Raw genomic sequence first — 17,821 nt, forward strand, 5'->3', positions numbered from 1 at the left:
ATAATATGAATGGGACAACAACCTGAAATAATAAAATTGAATATTAATATTGATATTATAGATTATTTTAATTATAATTAATAATCGGAAAATTTAAAAGGTGTTATCGGAAAAACGAAATTATGAGAATGACCATGGTATCTCGGATTTTTTCTTAGAATTTAAATTGAAATTAGGTTGTATGACTCGTGACATTCACCTGAAATCATAAAGTAGAATATTAATGTTGATGTTATGGAACATTTGATATCTAATTTATAACCGAAAAATTTAAATGTCTTACCGGAAAATAACAAATAATGATAATAACCATAGTATCTCCGTTTTTTATTAAGAAACTAAAATCAAATTTTTCGTAAATTAATCGGGTAGATTACCAGAAATAATAAAGCTTTGTTATAACATTGATATTATGGAATATTAGAATTATAATTTATAACCGGATAATTTAAAAGTGTCTTACCGGAAAAAAGAAATAATGATACTGAATATGGATGAAGCTGATTTATATTTAGAACCTAGAAGAAAAACATGTATAACAAAAAAACAGGAAAAATATTAAACTTCAAATAAATATAAAACACTCATTGTTATAGGTATAACAAATAAATGGAAAACTTACCGGAATAACGTAAATACGTATAGATATTAGCTTCATCGCCGTTTTTGATTTAGAACCTAAACTGATTTTAAAAAAAATTAGTTAACAATGAAAATAAAGATAAAAAGGTTAGATCTACAATAACCGGAAGAAAATATGATGTTGCTGGAAAAAGATATAACCTTGCCGGAAAATCATAAAACATTGTTGACCATTAAAGTATAATATATAACCCTACCGGAAAACGATTAATCTCGATCTACATTACCGGAATATAGAAGATGGTGGATGGTGGAGTTAGTAAGCCGATAGAGATAGAGAGAGAGAGATTAAAATATTAATATATAAATAATATATATAATCTAAAGATTTTCTTTTTTAGTTAATTTCCATTGTTTAATATTTTGTGAAGATTCTGTTGGACATGCACTAATATACATATGATTTATTTTCATTTTTAAGTTAGTTTCCATTGTCCACTTCTAATACAATGTGTTTTTCAATATATAAGATATATTTTTCATTTTTAAAGACATCAAGATAGCTTAGTTGGATGGTTTGTGTGCTATGTATTAAGACTTTCATCTCGCTCAAAGCCCAGGTTCGAATCCTAGTCCACGCAACTAATTTTTGATTTATTAAAAAAATGTTTGATGACTTGGCAATGATGTGTCATTGATGTGGAGAAGCTAGTTGAATGGCATGTGTACAAATTGATGTGGAGAGGCTAGTTGAATGACATGTGTACAAATTGTATTGCTTTAATAGTTTGTAAAGATATGATTTTTTTTAAATAATGGAAAAAGTTAGAAAAATGCCATGTGGCAATTTGAAGAATTACGGTGAAAACTATATGTAGATGTAGATGTAGATTATTGATTTTAGTTTCTTAATAAAAACTGAGATACCATGGTTATTATCATTATTTGCTATTTTCCGGTAAGACATTTAAATTTTTCGGTTATAAATTAAATATCAAATGTTCCATAACATCAACATTAATATTCTACTTTATGATTTCAGGTGAATGTCAAGAGTCATACAACCTAATTTCAATTTAAATTCTAAGAAAAAATCCGAGATACCATGGTCATTCACATAATTTCGTTTTTCCGGTAACACCTTTAAAATTTTCCGGTTATTAATTATAATTAAAATAATCCATAATATCAATATTAATATTCGATTTTATTATTTCAGGTTGTTGTCTCATTCATACTATCTAATTTCACGGATTGATGATGACTTTATAAGATGCATTTTTTTATATTGATGTATATTTATTTTTTGAATAATCATATATATTCATGTACATATTTAATTATTCTATTAACACAATTTATTTAGTTTGACTTTCCTTATTTGTTTAAATAACCGAATTAACATGAATATTGTAATTTAAATACTTTAATTATCCCAATCACACTTTAATTAACATCAATATTGAATATTGACTTTCCTTATAAATAATGGTTCATAATAATAATAATGATTTGACTACAATATATTATTTTATATAGATTTAAATTTTGACTATATTTTAAAACATAACTTATATTACCGTATTTTTATAATTTACAAAACTATTTGATTTCTATTTATATTCTAATTTAAAAAATTTATTATCATTATAAAATTGATCACCATATATAAGTATATGTAATGGATAGTTATAAAATTGATCACACACTCAAATTTGACCTTACATATTTGAGGTCAATGTAGGTCAATGCTTTGAATATGGTAATTCTAAACAATATTGACATATGATTAACCATTAATTTATAATTAGTGGTCCATAATAATAATAATAATGATTTGACTAAAATATATTTTTTATATACATTTAAATTTGACTATATTGTTACATTTAAACAACTTAATTTTAGAATTAATGATCAATAATTTAAATAATAAGTTGGCTAAAATTTTCAAAGATAAGTTATATTACCTTATTTTGATAATTTACAAAACTATCTGATTACTATTTATATTCTAATTTCAAAATTTTATTATCGTTTCTATTTATATTATATCTTACATAAATAAGTATATGTAATGGATAGTTATAAAATTAATCACACACTCAAATTTCACCTTACGTATTTAAGGTCATTGGAGGTTAATGCTTTGAATATAGCAATTCTAAACATTTTTGGTATATGATTAACCATTAATTTTTAATTAATGGTCGATATTAATAATAATGATTTGTCTATAATATATTATTTTATATACATTTAAATTTTGACTATATTGTTACATTTAAACAACTTAATCTAATTGTATTTGTAAAGGTTAATAACTTAAGGACCATATACAATATATACAATATACAATATTGTATATATATATATATAAAATATCTTTGGTAATTGTATACAATATACAATATTGTATATATATAAATTACAAATTCAAATTAACTTTCAGGTAATTGTATGCATCTTTGGTATATGATTTAGACTTTATTTTATAATAATGAAAATGAATAATGATTTGACTATAATTTTCAACCTTTATATGAAATTTACAAAAATAAGTTATAGACTTTAATATTAACAAAACGAAATTCAAAATCTTCCAATCTATTTCAATTTTAAATCCAATATTATAAGTTCTACAACTACTACGAATTATTTCGTACTTTCGTTTTAAATATTACCCGAGTTTAAAATATATTGCTAGTTCAAATACTATCATTTAGAACAATATTGAAATATATCATTTATTTATAAGTACAACATTTGCATTTAATTTAATATATATGATGTTACATATATATTATGTTTTAAATATGTTCCACCGCGTGTAACACGGGCACTATCCTAAATCAATATTAGAAACTATGTTTTTTTAAGAGATTTGAATCACTTGAATCTTGCTAATGCTTGAAAAGAAAGGACACATTTTGATTTGGAAAATGAAGTTAGCGAGAAGGTAAAATGGTTGTTAGAGTATGAGAACTACGAGCCAAATTTTGATTATCTTCTAAACTATTTGGAATCTGAAGATTAAATTTAAGGTAACACTTATTCAATAACTTAGTTATGCATGAATTTGTTGTTTAAATTTATTATGTTTGTTGACATGTCTTTCCACCCGTGTGTAACACGGGCTATACCCTAGTTTTTCATTAAAAACATCCATTTTTTCCAACAAGCATTCTTAGAAATATATCTATATAAAAAAAAGAGTGGATTTTTCACCAAATCCTTCATTTAGTTTTCCCCAAATTGTCACATGACATTTTTCTAACTTTTTTCATTATTTAAAAAAAACATATTTTCATTAAAATCACCATTCTCTCCAACAAGCATTTTTAAAAATCTACCTATATAATAGAAAGAGTAGATTTTTCACCAAATCCTTCATTTAGTTTTTACCATAAATCTTCAAATTGTCACATTACATTTTTCTAGCCTTTTTCCAATATTTTTAAAAAAATCATATTTTCCCTAAAAACATCAATTCTCTTCAACAAGCATTCTTATATGTCTACCTATATAATAAAAGATTGGGCTTTCCACCAAATCCTCCATTTAGTTTTCACCAAAATTCTTCAAATTGTCACATGACACTTTTCTAACTTTATCCATTATTTTTTACAAAATCATATTTTCACAAAAAAATCAATTCTCTCCAATAAGCATTCTTAGAAATCTACATCTACATCTATATATAGTTTTCACCATAATTATTCTAATTGCCACATGGCAAATTTCTAACTTTTTCCATTATTTAAAAAAAATCACTTTTTTCACTAAAAACGTCCATTCTCTCCAACAAGCATTCTTAGAAATATACCTATATACTAAAAGAGTGGGTTTTTCACCAAATCCTTCATTTAGTTTTCACCAAAAATTTTCAAATAGCCACATGACATTTATCTAACTTTTTCCATTATTTAAAAAAAAATTATATTTTCACTAAAAACATTAATTCTCTCCAACAAGCATTCTTAGAAATCTACCTATATTGGCTATAAAACATAGTTTGTCCATTTTTTTATTGATTATAAAATATAATTTGTTTCTTTATATTTAAACATTTTCATGTGTGTTTCTAAAAATATTTGATTAGGTTTACAGTTAACATTGAGGGATATCATTGAAAGCCTATCAACTTTGGAGTGTCATGTAGTCTCTTTTTGTAATCAAGGTTGCTATGTCTACCTTCAAGAGCATTGTTGCATCCGATAACATTTCCGGGTAAGTTTAACATTTTGTTTTTGTTTTATATTTTTTATGTATTTTTTTTGTCTTTAAATCTAAATATTTCAATTAATCAAATGAGTTTTCCTTAAATTGTTTTTAAAATCAATCTTCCAATTTTCGCTTGACATCGTTTGTCCACCGTAGTTATTTAAATGTATATTAAATAATCAAACAAATTTTGTAATACTGACCACGTGATTCTCGTGGATACGATACCATTCTTATTCTATCTAGTTAGTTTAAATGGGTTTTTGAATGACTAAAACGACGGTCATCAGGTTGTCCTTGGGATTAGGTGTTTAGGCTAGAACGCTCTGACGAGAGGTTTCCTAGATTTCCCTAGTTTCATTGTAATTCCGTGTCTTATCGATTGTTCTTAGGTTACCCCTTGCACTTTAAGGTGTATTGAGATAATAAGACTGACATGTAATCTATATTTTAGTGTACTTTAGTATTGTTGGAGAGACTGACATGTAATCCGACCAATCAGTAAGTTTACACGCCCCTTAAGGTTTCCTTTTCGATCACACCCGAAGAATGATTAGGGATCTGCTAGGTTGCTTAAGGGTGTCGTATTTTAAGATCCCGGTTCCATCATAGTTTCCATAATCATCACGAAGTCTCTGATTTCATCCAGGAACACAAATCAAACATCAATTTTATGTTTCATCCATTAAGTCATCTTCAAATTGATCATATAGTAACATAAACTTGGAGAACACAAAGAACATGTCTCGAATCAGAATTCATACCGAAATTGGTACGTATCAAGAGCAATTCCTGCTTTGATACCAATTGAGGAAAAGATATAGCCTCAAGCGGGATCCAATCGCATAACATGACACGTACAATAAATGAAACGAGACGTGAATAGAACGCTATTGAGCTGAATGATTGTTCATATATTGATAATAACCGAATGATTACAAGGATTCATACATTCATTCATACCGTTAAAATCGATCCTCTTCGATGTGCACCTCGAGGTGGCCTATCATTCTATAGAGAATCCAGCATGGTAATGGTACATGATGTGCTTAAAACTACACATATTTATTGCGTTGTTTTATCCTTGAATCATGCACATTTATTGGAATTATCACTAAATTATATTCTTATTTATTAAATTGTGAATTTCTAGATTTTGGATGGTGATTTGTATGATTTTGGATGTTTTGTGAAGAAAAAATGAAGAAGCCTTTATTCAAAACATGATCATATTCACAAATAAGCATGACCATGTAATTATACCCTATTTTTACTTACTAACATGGGCGCACTTTCATACATGACCATGCCTTTGTTTAAACATTATCATGTCCTACCTTTCTAGATCTAATCATCTGATATGTGCCTCAACAAAGCAAAGCTCGACCCTTCCTTTCTTCCTTGGAAGTTGTGGTTTCCAAATTCATCTTAGGCCAGCTGTTTTCGTTAGTGTGTACACTTATCTATATATAAACAATCAACATCCAAAAAGAAAAGAAGGGGGTTTGTGTGTACACTTATCTATATTTTATTTAAACATGATCATGTTTTGCTCCAAACATGATCATGTCTCTCTTATCTATATATAAACAACCAGCGTCCAAAAAGAAAGAGGGGAGTCCCAAGGAGGTTTGAACCCATTGTTAACTTCTAAACCTTGGTGATTTCCATCCAATTGCAAGCACTTGAAGGATTCTAACATCAAGAGAAGCAGCATCCATCATCTAGCTTGAATTATTGGTTTGATTCTTCTTGATGTTACCATGAATTTTGTTATCTTTTCAAGCTTGTATGTTGTTCTTGAGCTCATGATGAGCTAAACTCTTTGTTATCACTTTGATTTAGATGAAGTTTAGTAATATTTGATGGTATTTATGGATTATTGGCAAGGATACATTATATTAGTGTTATAGCAATTTCATTATTATTCCTCAATGGTTTTATGTATTTAAAGGTTTGTTATGTCATGATATTCAAGACTTGTGGTTGTTTGGTTGTGTAATGTTGGAAAACTCATTATTTAAGCATCCATTCATGGATTTGTATATTTTTATGTTAGTCTATGGCTTAGAACTAGGAATGGTTTATGAAGTCTTGCTTATTGATTATTCATGATAAACTCTTGAATGTGCATCCTTATGCTTATGTTTTGAAAGAAAAAGTATTTGTTATGATTTGTCATGTAAGTGCTATGTCTATCTAGGGTCCCTATTGTTGACACGGACCTCTAATTTATGTAATCTTGATATGAACATCATAAGTGAAGAAGTTTATGATTATTGTTTAGTTTTGGATTATAATGAATTAGCAGATTAAATGCTTATACATTTTCTTTTCCTATTTTACCGGTTTAACCTGTTAAAGTGAAACAATAGTTCAATCAACCCATTCATAGTTAAGCGGACCGAACCCAACGCAATAATTTTGCTCCATATCCCAAGGATCGAAGGGAAATTACCAAATAAGTGATTACTCGACTCTTGGCATAGATTGCACACCGGGCACAAAACCGTAGAGATATCAATATTTTATCGAGAAGGTTGAAACGAGTAGGAAGACGATCCAATAAAACCCTCCAAGCACATATATTGATCTTTCTCGGAATTTGATTGTACCAAATAGTCGTACGAGTCGCCACTGGTAAAGAATATTGCTCGATCGACTTATTCGTTTCCTTAACCAAGAAACCCGCCACTCCATTACATTCCATAAACCAACAATCGATACCATCTATGAGATGAACCTCAGAAAGAATTCGGTCCAAATAAACATGGGAAGCCAATTCAATCCCTCCTCTCAACTGTCTACACCACTACCATATCCAACCTTCTGACCCCAACCTTTGAGCAACCGAGCAAAATTTATTTAATTCCAATGCAAAAAGTCTCGGGTATAAAACTTTTATAGGAATATCACCCACCCAAACGGTAACCCAAAACCATGTAGCCTCTCCTTTACCGAGTATTCTAGAGACATCCGAAGATGGAATAACCCCGCAAGCGTTTAACTTTTCTCGAAGCCTGGCAACTCTACCCCACGTAGACGACTCAAGATCACGATCACCCTAAGTCAAAATTCCAGCCCATGGCTATAGATCGCCTCGATAACTCTTACCCATAAACTATGCCGCTTCTTAACAAACCTCCGACACTATTTAAGAATCAAGGCCTTATTAAAGGCTTCTTGAAAGCCAATGCTTAAGCCATCGCTAGACTTAGAAGCCATCACCTTTTTCCATGCAAACCAATGGAATTTTCTATCATGTTCTTTATCACCCGAAAAGAATTTCGCACGAATCCGTTCTAAAGTATTTGACACGGAAGCAAGAGCCCAAAAAAGAGTCATATAATACCTACCCAAAGACCTAAGAACAACAATAGAAAACAGAGACCCCCCCCAATAGAGAACAAACCCGCTTTCCACTTAGATAGTCGAACACGAAAACGATCAATAATAAGATTCCATGTAGAAGATCTTGCCATATTTAAACCCACCGACAAACCCAAATACACAAACGGACATGAACCGGTTTGACCGCCGGTTCATGTGTCGCGATGTGGTCGCTCCCCATTTTATGGAAGCCACCAGATTGCTTGATTTTTAAATGGAGGCTTATCATGAATTTGACCCGAATTCACGGGTATGGGTCATACCAAACCCATATTTTTCTTAAACGGGTTATAACATCTCATTAAATTAAAGCTTAATCTCATCAAACATTTGATGTAAAAATCCTATAAAATAGGGATATATTAAAAATTAATATATAATATTTTTGAAATATATTATTATAAATAAGAAACAATTTTATGGTAAAAAATAAACAGGTCTTGGGTCTCACCAAACTCATATAGTTTTTAAACCGGGTTATAACATCCCGTTTATTTGTGAATCCTTTTATCATCAAACCATAAGTATATTCTTAACTTACATACGATAAATAAAATTAAAATTTAAAAAATATATAAATACTAAAAACAAATAATATAATTCAACCCCGTATTACGGGGGGATACAAACTAATATATATATATAACATAATATAGGGTTTTAGTTTTCATGTAATTAAATATATAATAAAACTTTGATGTGTTCATATATTAGTAATACTAAATAAAAGTTATTTATTTTATATATAATAGATAAATAAGTAGTGGTCGGTGCACTAAGTTATTTTTCGATTTTTTTATTACTTTTGTTACTGCCTTTGGTTAAATCATTATGAAATCCTACGAAATGTGATTGTTTTCTTCGTTGTTTGTGGTATGTTGAAACATTACAATATGTTGAACACGGGTTCGAGCCTGTTTGCGGAAATGTGGGAAAGACTTCTTTTTTTTTTGTTGCACTTGGTTCTTTTTTTAGCATTGCATTTTTCTTCTTCTATGTTTTATGTGTTTTAGATAATTTAATAAGACAAAATTGTTATTTGGCTTTATTTCGAAACCAACGAATTCATGTCGGTTCTCGCCGTAATGTCGGGCAAAAGTTTTGCCCATCGAATAAACATAGTTTTAAATATAATAATTTGTTGTTTTATATGTTAGCGAGTGTTGCTACTATTATCGGTGTCTATTGAGGTACCATAACGAACCAAATCAATACTGACCAAATTAATGTCATTTTAATCATAAGTTATACGTGTGTCGAAATCGTTTCGGACACTTGTAATACCGGTGTTGTAACGAATTTAACTGATACCGAATGAGTTCGTGTCGTTGTGCCGTCGCAACACGACGGGTTGTTAGTTACCTAGTTTACATAAACAAAGTGGCTTGTTTGGACTCGAGAGTAAATAAATCCGGACTTGAATTTGTTTCTACGTGAGCTCTAATTTAAGTTCATGTTATAAACTGAGTGTAAGATGCAACTTTCTTTGTGACTTGACAAAAGGGTGTTTAGACCAGCTAATTTAACTTGTTTGTAATTTTTTATTTAAAATAGAACCACGAATGTTAAAAATTGGTTTGATTGATTTACATTATCTTGTTATCATCAATCGATAACGATTGTTTTTTTTTAAAACAACAATATTATAAATAAGGAAAAAGAACCAACCGTGGCTAGCAAGAAGCTAGACGAGAAAAGTACAAAAGCACAATTTATAATATAACAAAATTGGGTGATGTTATGCTTCCAGAGTTGTACTTCCTGCATTTGAAGTAGTGTTGTCTTTCTTCTTTATTATTACACTCCGATAGTGTGCTTAATGACTTCACCTTGGTTCTGATTCCAGGTAGTCTTACAATTGTTATTTTTCGTGTTCTAATTTTAGGGTTTGTAAAATGGTGAATCGGATAGTGATCTATGGGTAGTGTCGGCATAGACACCCGCTGTTCAATTTGTTTTTGCTGTAAAATCGATTGAGGGGTTTAGGGTTTTAGGTTAAAATCAATTTGTTTTTGTGTGATTCAGCTATTCGCTCAATACTTCACTTACTCTGTATGAAAAATCGCTGTAATTTAATTTGCATTTTTGTAATTAATTGGAATTTGGATCTTTATATATCTGCAGAGATGGATGGCTGATTGGATTGGCTGCGGCCACTGTTTCTTTGAGTTCGGAGGCCTCACAACATCTTGAGGTCTGCATTTACTTCTTTGCTTGCTTTTTAGTATGTTATTTTAACCGATTAACATTATATTAAAAACCAACTTGGCTTTGTGTCTTATAATCGAGCTATGTTTGGTTTTGATTTAAATAAAATTTAGAGATTTCAAATGGGTAGGGATGAAATTATCATTTCACTTCACTTGGTTTTGCCTCTGATTTGATTAAAGAAATGATTCTTTTTTGTCTTCCAGCATCTCATCTTCAATCTCCTCACACTCATTTCCAGTATGTTAATGCTTTTTAGGTTTGACTAAAAAAGTCATTGAGCATCTTATTTATTGTTTTCAGGAGAGGGCAGTGCCACACAGGAACTGATTGCAATGCAGGCAGCTTATAAACTGCTTGAAATTGCGTTTGCAAGCTGATGGGAGGAATAAAATAATCAAGAAAACCCAGATGAATGCAGGCCAAGTCATTTACTCAAATCCTAGCATCTGTAGAAAAAAAACAAAAGAAATAAGAAAACCTTAAGTGCTTCGTCTGATTTACTTATTTATACATTTTTGTCAAGTTTTATAAACTCTTTGATGATGTAGCTAAAAACTGCTGGATCAAATATGCTTTTTCTTGCAGCCACTTATGGAGCCATATATACTATGAAGTGTTTTCACAAAAGGTGGGCCCGATAGAAAATTTAGACTAGATCGTAATCCGCAGGTGATGTAATTTATATAATTTGCGTATTTGTATGTGTTTTTTTAGTAAAGAGGCTATTTTTATTTTTATACCTTTATGTTTTTATACAATAGAATAGTATAAATAGTGTTGTACTGTTATTGTTGTCTATACAGTAGACAACAATGATTTCATGTTATCTAATGTTGTTTTTGTACTGTGTTATGCAGCTTCCGTGCCACACCGGGTTTATCGGGTGCTTTAACTTTAGGACTTAAAGGCAAACATTGTTCACACTGGTTATTTAGATCATAGGTAGACGATAGGCTGCATACAACATGTTTTTTTTACATGTTCTTATGTTTACACATGTCGTCATCTGACAACGATCATCAAACTAGGTTCTTGCGAAAAAGAGATCGCTCGCCTAAGCTGGAGCAACGTCTTAGCATTAGGTGCGGTTACAACTTATGACAACTCAAGGTAAATACGCCCTTCAGTTACATATAGTCCGAATCATCTCAACTAGCCCACTTTAAGATTGCATCATACAAAACATACATGTGTTAATTAGGTAGCATTAACAATATCTTGCCCAACAAAGCATACATGGTTATACCGATAGCATTAACAATATCTATTTGGATCGATTTTCTTTATCCACCAGGCAATAAAGAAAATCGATCCAAATAGATCTTTTTTAGATGTCACTAAATGCGTTGAGTTGAGCCAGGCCATAAGAGAGGAAAGGGTCCGATCCAACGACAATACGATACCCAACCAAGCAATAATTTTGCTCCATATCCCAAGGATCAAAGGGCAATTACCAAATATGTGATTACTCGACTCTGGGCATAGATTGCACACCGGGCACAAAACCGTAGGGATATCAATATTTTATCGAGAAGGTTGAAACGAGTAGGAAGACGATCCAATAAAACCCTACACGCACATATGTTTATCTTTCTCTGAATTTGATTGTACCAAATAGTCGTACGAGTCGCCACTGGTAATGAATATTGCTCGATCGACTTCTTGGTTTCCTTAACCAAGAAACCCACCACTCCATTACATTCCCAATGCCAACAATCGTTACCATCTCTGAGATGAACCTCAGAAAGAATTCGGACCAAATCAACATGGGAAGCCAATTCAATCCCTCCTCTCAACTGTCTACGCCACTGCCATATCCAACCTTCTGACCCCAACATTTGAGCAACCGAGCAAAATTTATTTAATTCCAATGCAAAAAGTCTCAGGTATAAAACTTTTACAGGAATATCACCCACCCAAACGGTAACCCAAAACCATGTAGCCTCTCCTTTACCGAGTACTCTAGAGAAATCCGAAGATAGAATAACCCCGCAAGCGTTTAACTTTTCTCGAAGCCTGGCAACTCTACCCCACGTAGACGAACCAAGATCACGATCACCCTAAGTCAAAATTCCATCCCATGGCCATAGATCGCCTCGATAACTCTCACCCATAGACTATGCCGCTTCTTAACAAACCTCCATCACTATTTAAGAAATCAGGGCCTTATTAAAGGCTTCTAGAAAGCCAACGACTAAGCCATCGCTAGACTTAGACGTCATCACCTTTTTCCATGCAAACCAATGGAATTTTCTATCATGTTCTTTATCACCCCAAAAGAATTTCGCATGAATCCGTTCTAAAGAATTCTACACGGAAGCAGGAACCCAAAAAAGAGACATATAATACGTACCCAAAGACCTAAGAACAACAACAGAAAAAAGAGAGCCCCCCCACCCAATAGAGAACAAACCCGCTTTCCACTTTGATAGTAGAACACGAAAACGATCAATAATAAGATTCCATGCAGAAGATCTTGTCATATTTGAACCCACCGACAGACCCAAATATACAAACGGACATGAACCAGCTCTACAGCCGGAAGCCATCTGATCAATCTCCTCCCTTACTACCTTAAAACCAACAATTGAAGATTAGATAAATTAATCTTGAGACCCGAAGCTAAAGAGAAGCCTTTAAGTGACCTAACCAAAGATTGAATATTCAACCGAGACAAATTCCCCCCCCCCCCCCCAAGATAACATTGTCGGCGTAAATCAAGTGCAAAATTGGGTTATTCTCATTCCTTAACAGAATTCCCTAAAATAAACCAGAAGCAACCAATTCTTCCACTACCACATGAAGACCTTCCATTATATACAAGTGATAAAATACTGATCAGCAAAAAGGTGAAAGTGACGTCTAACAAAAACGGTTACAAGCTACTAACGAATAAGTTACAAAAAACTGACAATATGAGAATCCGCTAGCTTTGTAATTTGCAATGTCATTAAACGAAGGATGATGTCCTTCACGAGTCTGGATACGGATAATAAATTCATGGGGAAAGTTATTTATTTTGACGCCCGCCATTTCATGTGAAGCTAGGCATTCTAGACGAGAAAGATGATTGGCTTCAATATTGTCATCACCCTTTTTGTTTTTTGATTTCGATGTCAAATTCTTGTAGAAGAAAAATCCATCGGATCAAACGAGGTTTAGCATCTTGTCTGATGAACAAGTACCTAATAGCCGCATGATCTGTGTAGACAATGGTTTTTGAAAGGACTAGATAAGAACAAAATTTGTCGAAATTGAATACTACGACCAAAAACTCCTTTCTCTGTAGTCTTGTAATTCTCCTAAGCATCTTTGAGGGTTTTCCTAGTGTAATATATCAGATGAAAGTGCTTATCTTTCCTTTGTCCTAAGACTTCTCCAACTGCAAAATCTCCTGCATCACACATGAGTTCGAATGGTAGTGTCCAGTCTAGAGCTACCATAATTGGAACATCTAAAGCTTTTCCTTCAGAATTTGGAATGCACTCAAACATTCTTCGAAGAAGATGAATGTAGCCTCCTTTTCAAGAAGTTGTGTCATTGGCCGGGCTATTTTTGAAAAGTCTTTTATGAAACAACGATGAAAGCCCGCATGACCAAGCAAACTTTGAATGTATTTAACAGATGTGGGTGGTGGAAGTTTGGAAATGGTTTCAAATTTGGCTTTCTCCACCTCTAATCCTGCTTGAGAGATCTTGTGTCCGAGAACAGTGCCTTCTTTAACCATAAAGTGACATTGTTCCTAGTTTAGCACAAGGCTGGATTTCTCACATCGTGCTAACATCCTTTTTAAATTTTCAAGACATAGATTGAAGTAATCACCAAAGACGGAGAAGTCATCCATGAAGACTTCCGTCGAATCCTTAATAATATCATCGAATCCTTAATCCTTAATTATATAGCTACCATATAATGTTGAAAAGTAGCCAGTGCATTGCACAGCCCAAAGGGCATTCGTCGGTAAGCGAATGTGCCATAGGGGCATGTGAATGTCGTTTTCTCCTGATCTTCAGGTGAGATTGGAATTTGAAAATAGCCAGAAAATACGTCAACAAAGCAGTAGTACATCTTTCCTGATACACGCTCAAGCATATTATCAATGAACAGGAGAGAAAATTGATCATTCCTAGTGGCAACGTTGAGTTTGCGATATTCGATGCAAAATCGCCATCCCGTGAAGGTTCTCACAGGAATCAACTCATTCTTGTTATTGGTGACCACCGTCATCCCTCCTTTCTTCGGGACTATTTGAGGATGACTTACACAAGAAGAATCAGACATGGGGTAAATCAATTCTGCATCAAGTAGTTTGAAAAATTCATTCTTCACAACGTCTTGCATATTTGGATTTAGTCGTCTCTGGTGCTGTGGTACAGGTTTGAAGTCTTCGTCTATCAGAATCTTGTGAGTACAAAATAATGGCCGATGCCTTTGATGTCCATAACTTTCCAAGCGATGGCTTTCTTATGAGATTTAAGAACTTCGAGTAGTCTTTCTTTTTTCATCAATCGAAAGGTTGGAAGAAATGATGATAGGTAAATGAGAATTGCCTTCAAGGAAAGCGTAGTCGAGGTGTTTGGGTAATTCTATGAGTTCTAAAATAGGTAGTTCTTTGATAAAAGGTTTGTTTTTAGGTTCCAAGCGATGGCTTTCCTCCTTGTTGCTTTCTTCTACTCCCTCCTCTTGACAAACAACTTAATCCTCTAAATTGGTGACGCGTGCCTTCTCCTTAATCAGTTTTGTGTCACATGCTTCCTTTTCAGTTGTTTTACGTAGATGAAAACTCACAATTGATTCATACATATCCAGGAAGCATGCGGAATCAACAGTGTACTGCGGATGTTTCATAGATTTGCACATATCGAAAGTTACCTCCTCATCCTCAACCCTGAGATTGAGTTTTCCGGTGCAAACATCTTTGAGTGCTCTAGTAGTAGCTAAGAGTGGGTTTCCTAAGAAAAGGGGTACATAGTTGTCTTCATCCATGTCTAAAATCATGAAGTCGAATGGAAAGACGAAATTTCCGATTTTGACTAACATGTTTTCAACTATGCCTCTTGGGTATTTCACCGATCTGTCGGCTAGCAGAATGCTCAGACGAGTTGGATTTGGTTCTCCAAGTCCTAGCTTGGAGAAAACAGTATAAGGCATTAAGTTGATGCAAGCTCCTAGGTCGGCTAAGGCATTGCTGACTAACAATTTTTCTATCAAACAGCGAATAGCGAAACTTCCAAGCTATTCATTTCTTTGGAAGCTTGTTTTGGAGAATGGCGGAGCATTCCTCACTAAGTATCACATGTGATAGTTCTTATAGCTTCCTTTTGTTGGATAGAATGATGTGGTCTATAATATACATAATTCATATAAATATTTCCTATACTTTTGAGTTGTTTTGGGTTGTTTTGGGTTGTTTTTATTATATGATACCCGTTCTTGGTTCATATATAAATTTTAAATGTTTTATGTGATAAAGAGTTAAAATGAGTACAACAACCCAATAATGATAACCATTTAAAATGATTATTGTTAGTAACTAAATTGAGTTACTTGTCACCAAACTATGATAGTTGGGTAGTTGTGTAATCAGAAAGTTAATTATTTTACTTTTAATATGATGCTTAATGAATTCAATTTGGTGTTACAGGTTCTCGAAACGTAAATTGGAAGTTAATATGGCATTGGATTATTGCTACGCAAAAGGAATTTAGAAGTCTTTTTAATCCTACTCGAGATTTACATTATAAACGAAGTGGACTTATTTCAATTTTAAATGTGGATTAATTATTAATTTATGTGGTTTTAATTAACCCAATGGATAACAACACCCAAAACCATCATGACCAGCCCATTAGAAAAGTTGGTGTCGGAAAAACGACGTGGGGAAAGATTATTATATTAGGCCGCAAGATTCTGGAGAAGGGATGAGGGCAGATAGGACGCAATTCAGGGTGGGGGGGCTTTTTGGCGGTTGTGAATTCGAAACAAAGTAAGTAAAAGAAAACAAGAAGGAAGGAAGCAGACTACCTGCTAAAAAAACCACAAAAAAAAGAAAAGAGAAAGAAGTAAGTAGGCTAGTTGGTCTATTTGTTTAAACCCAGACAACTCAATTAATTTAAGCTCACAGGCTAGTAGCTAAACTGTATTTATTTGTTTTTCGAAGAACCGTAATACTTATTTTATCTTTGTTTCATCGATTATTATGAGTGTCTAAACTGTTAAATAACCTGGGTTTAGATGAATACTTTGTAGACTCGTTTATTTCGGTTTTGGATAGTTTATTTATTGGTTTTGCTTTGGTAAAGTTTTGATTATTCTCTGGTTATAATGCTTATGCGTATATGGTATTAATTGATGATCAATTTGCTATTCCTTGTGCGTCTTTGTGAATGTCTTTCATGTATGGATGCGTATTAGGTTGTTTACTGTGTGTTTATAACTAGTTTGTGGTTCATTGTTTAACATATTCCATAGGAATGGTAATTAAAAGTTTAGAGATACCTTATATTTTTTGCCACCTGAAAAATCGGGAGGTAATTAAATTTCGTATGTTTTGGTCTTTTGCGGGTTTGGCTAGTGCTTTCATAGGAGTGAGTTACCCTAGATTCCCTTAGATTCTTATAGATTCTAACTATAACCGAATTCAATAAGAATACTCCTTTACGCCTTAGGGTGTTTAGTGATTAGAGAGACTCGGAGGTAATTTAGTCTTTGGGTACCTTAGCATAGTTAGGTAAGGTGAGACCAGAGGTGATCCGAACTAATTAAATCGTTGAGCTTTACATGATATTTTGGGTTCTTAGGTATTGTTGGTGAGACCATGAGGTGATCTAGCATACTTTAGTTATTCCTTAAGTTTCATATTTTTAGAATCCGGTTACCAATCATAAATCCAATTCCGAGAGTTTATGAGTTGACTAGTAGGATCTCTTACATAGGTAGTTGTTTTTTCCCATTTGAGTTCCAGCTCGATTTGTTCGTGTCTAGTTTCTGTGTCAGCTTTAGGGGGTGTTTGGGATTCCTTATTTTCACCAGCTTATAACTTATAAACTTTTTGAAAGTTAATAAGGTGTAGAAAGTGTTTGGCAAACCATAAGGCCTTATGGACTTTAACTTATAGAGAAGGAAAAATAAAGAAGTTAGAAATGTATAACTTATTAACTTAATGGGTTTGATTACCTATTACACCTCTCTAACCATCAAAGCCCATAACACTTCTTTAAAAAAAAAATGTCCATCTTAGTCATTTTGGTTTACCTCAACACATAAGCTAACCCAAACATTTTTTTTTAAAACTTCTTTTAAACAAATCATAATTTAATAAGTACTTTTAACGAAAAGTACCTTTTCACTTAAATAAGCAATCTCAAACACACCCTTAGTTTAAATATTCTTTACATTATAGTTTTCAATTAAA

The 17,821-nt window shown here is 32.5% G+C and overlaps 1 protein-coding gene across 1 annotated transcript; it reads right to left on the reverse strand.

The window, feature by feature from the left end:
• Positions 1 to 15,102: 15,102 nt before the first annotated feature.
• On the reverse strand, positions 15,103 to 15,558 carry LOC143582713 (uncharacterized). The gene has a single exon (XM_077065203.1). It carries the CDS (start codon positions 15,556 to 15,558, stop codon positions 15,103 to 15,105), a length of 456 nt encoding a protein of 151 aa, XP_076921318.1.
• Positions 15,559 to 17,821: the final 2,263 nt, after the last annotated feature.

Source organism: Bidens hawaiensis, unplaced genomic scaffold, assembly GCF_021521415.1.
Source record: "Bidens hawaiensis isolate Kalapana, Puna unplaced genomic scaffold, B.hawaiensis_p1.1 tig00031844_1, whole genome shotgun sequence".
Lineage (NCBI taxonomy): Eukaryota > Viridiplantae > Streptophyta > Magnoliopsida > Asterales > Asteraceae > Bidens > Bidens hawaiensis.

What these genes read in the sequence shown, in the direction of transcription:
- LOC143582713 (XM_077065203.1), bottom strand. Translation starts at nt 15,558, where the DNA reads ATGCCTTATACTGTTTTCTCCAAGCTAGGACTTGGAGAACCAAATCCA.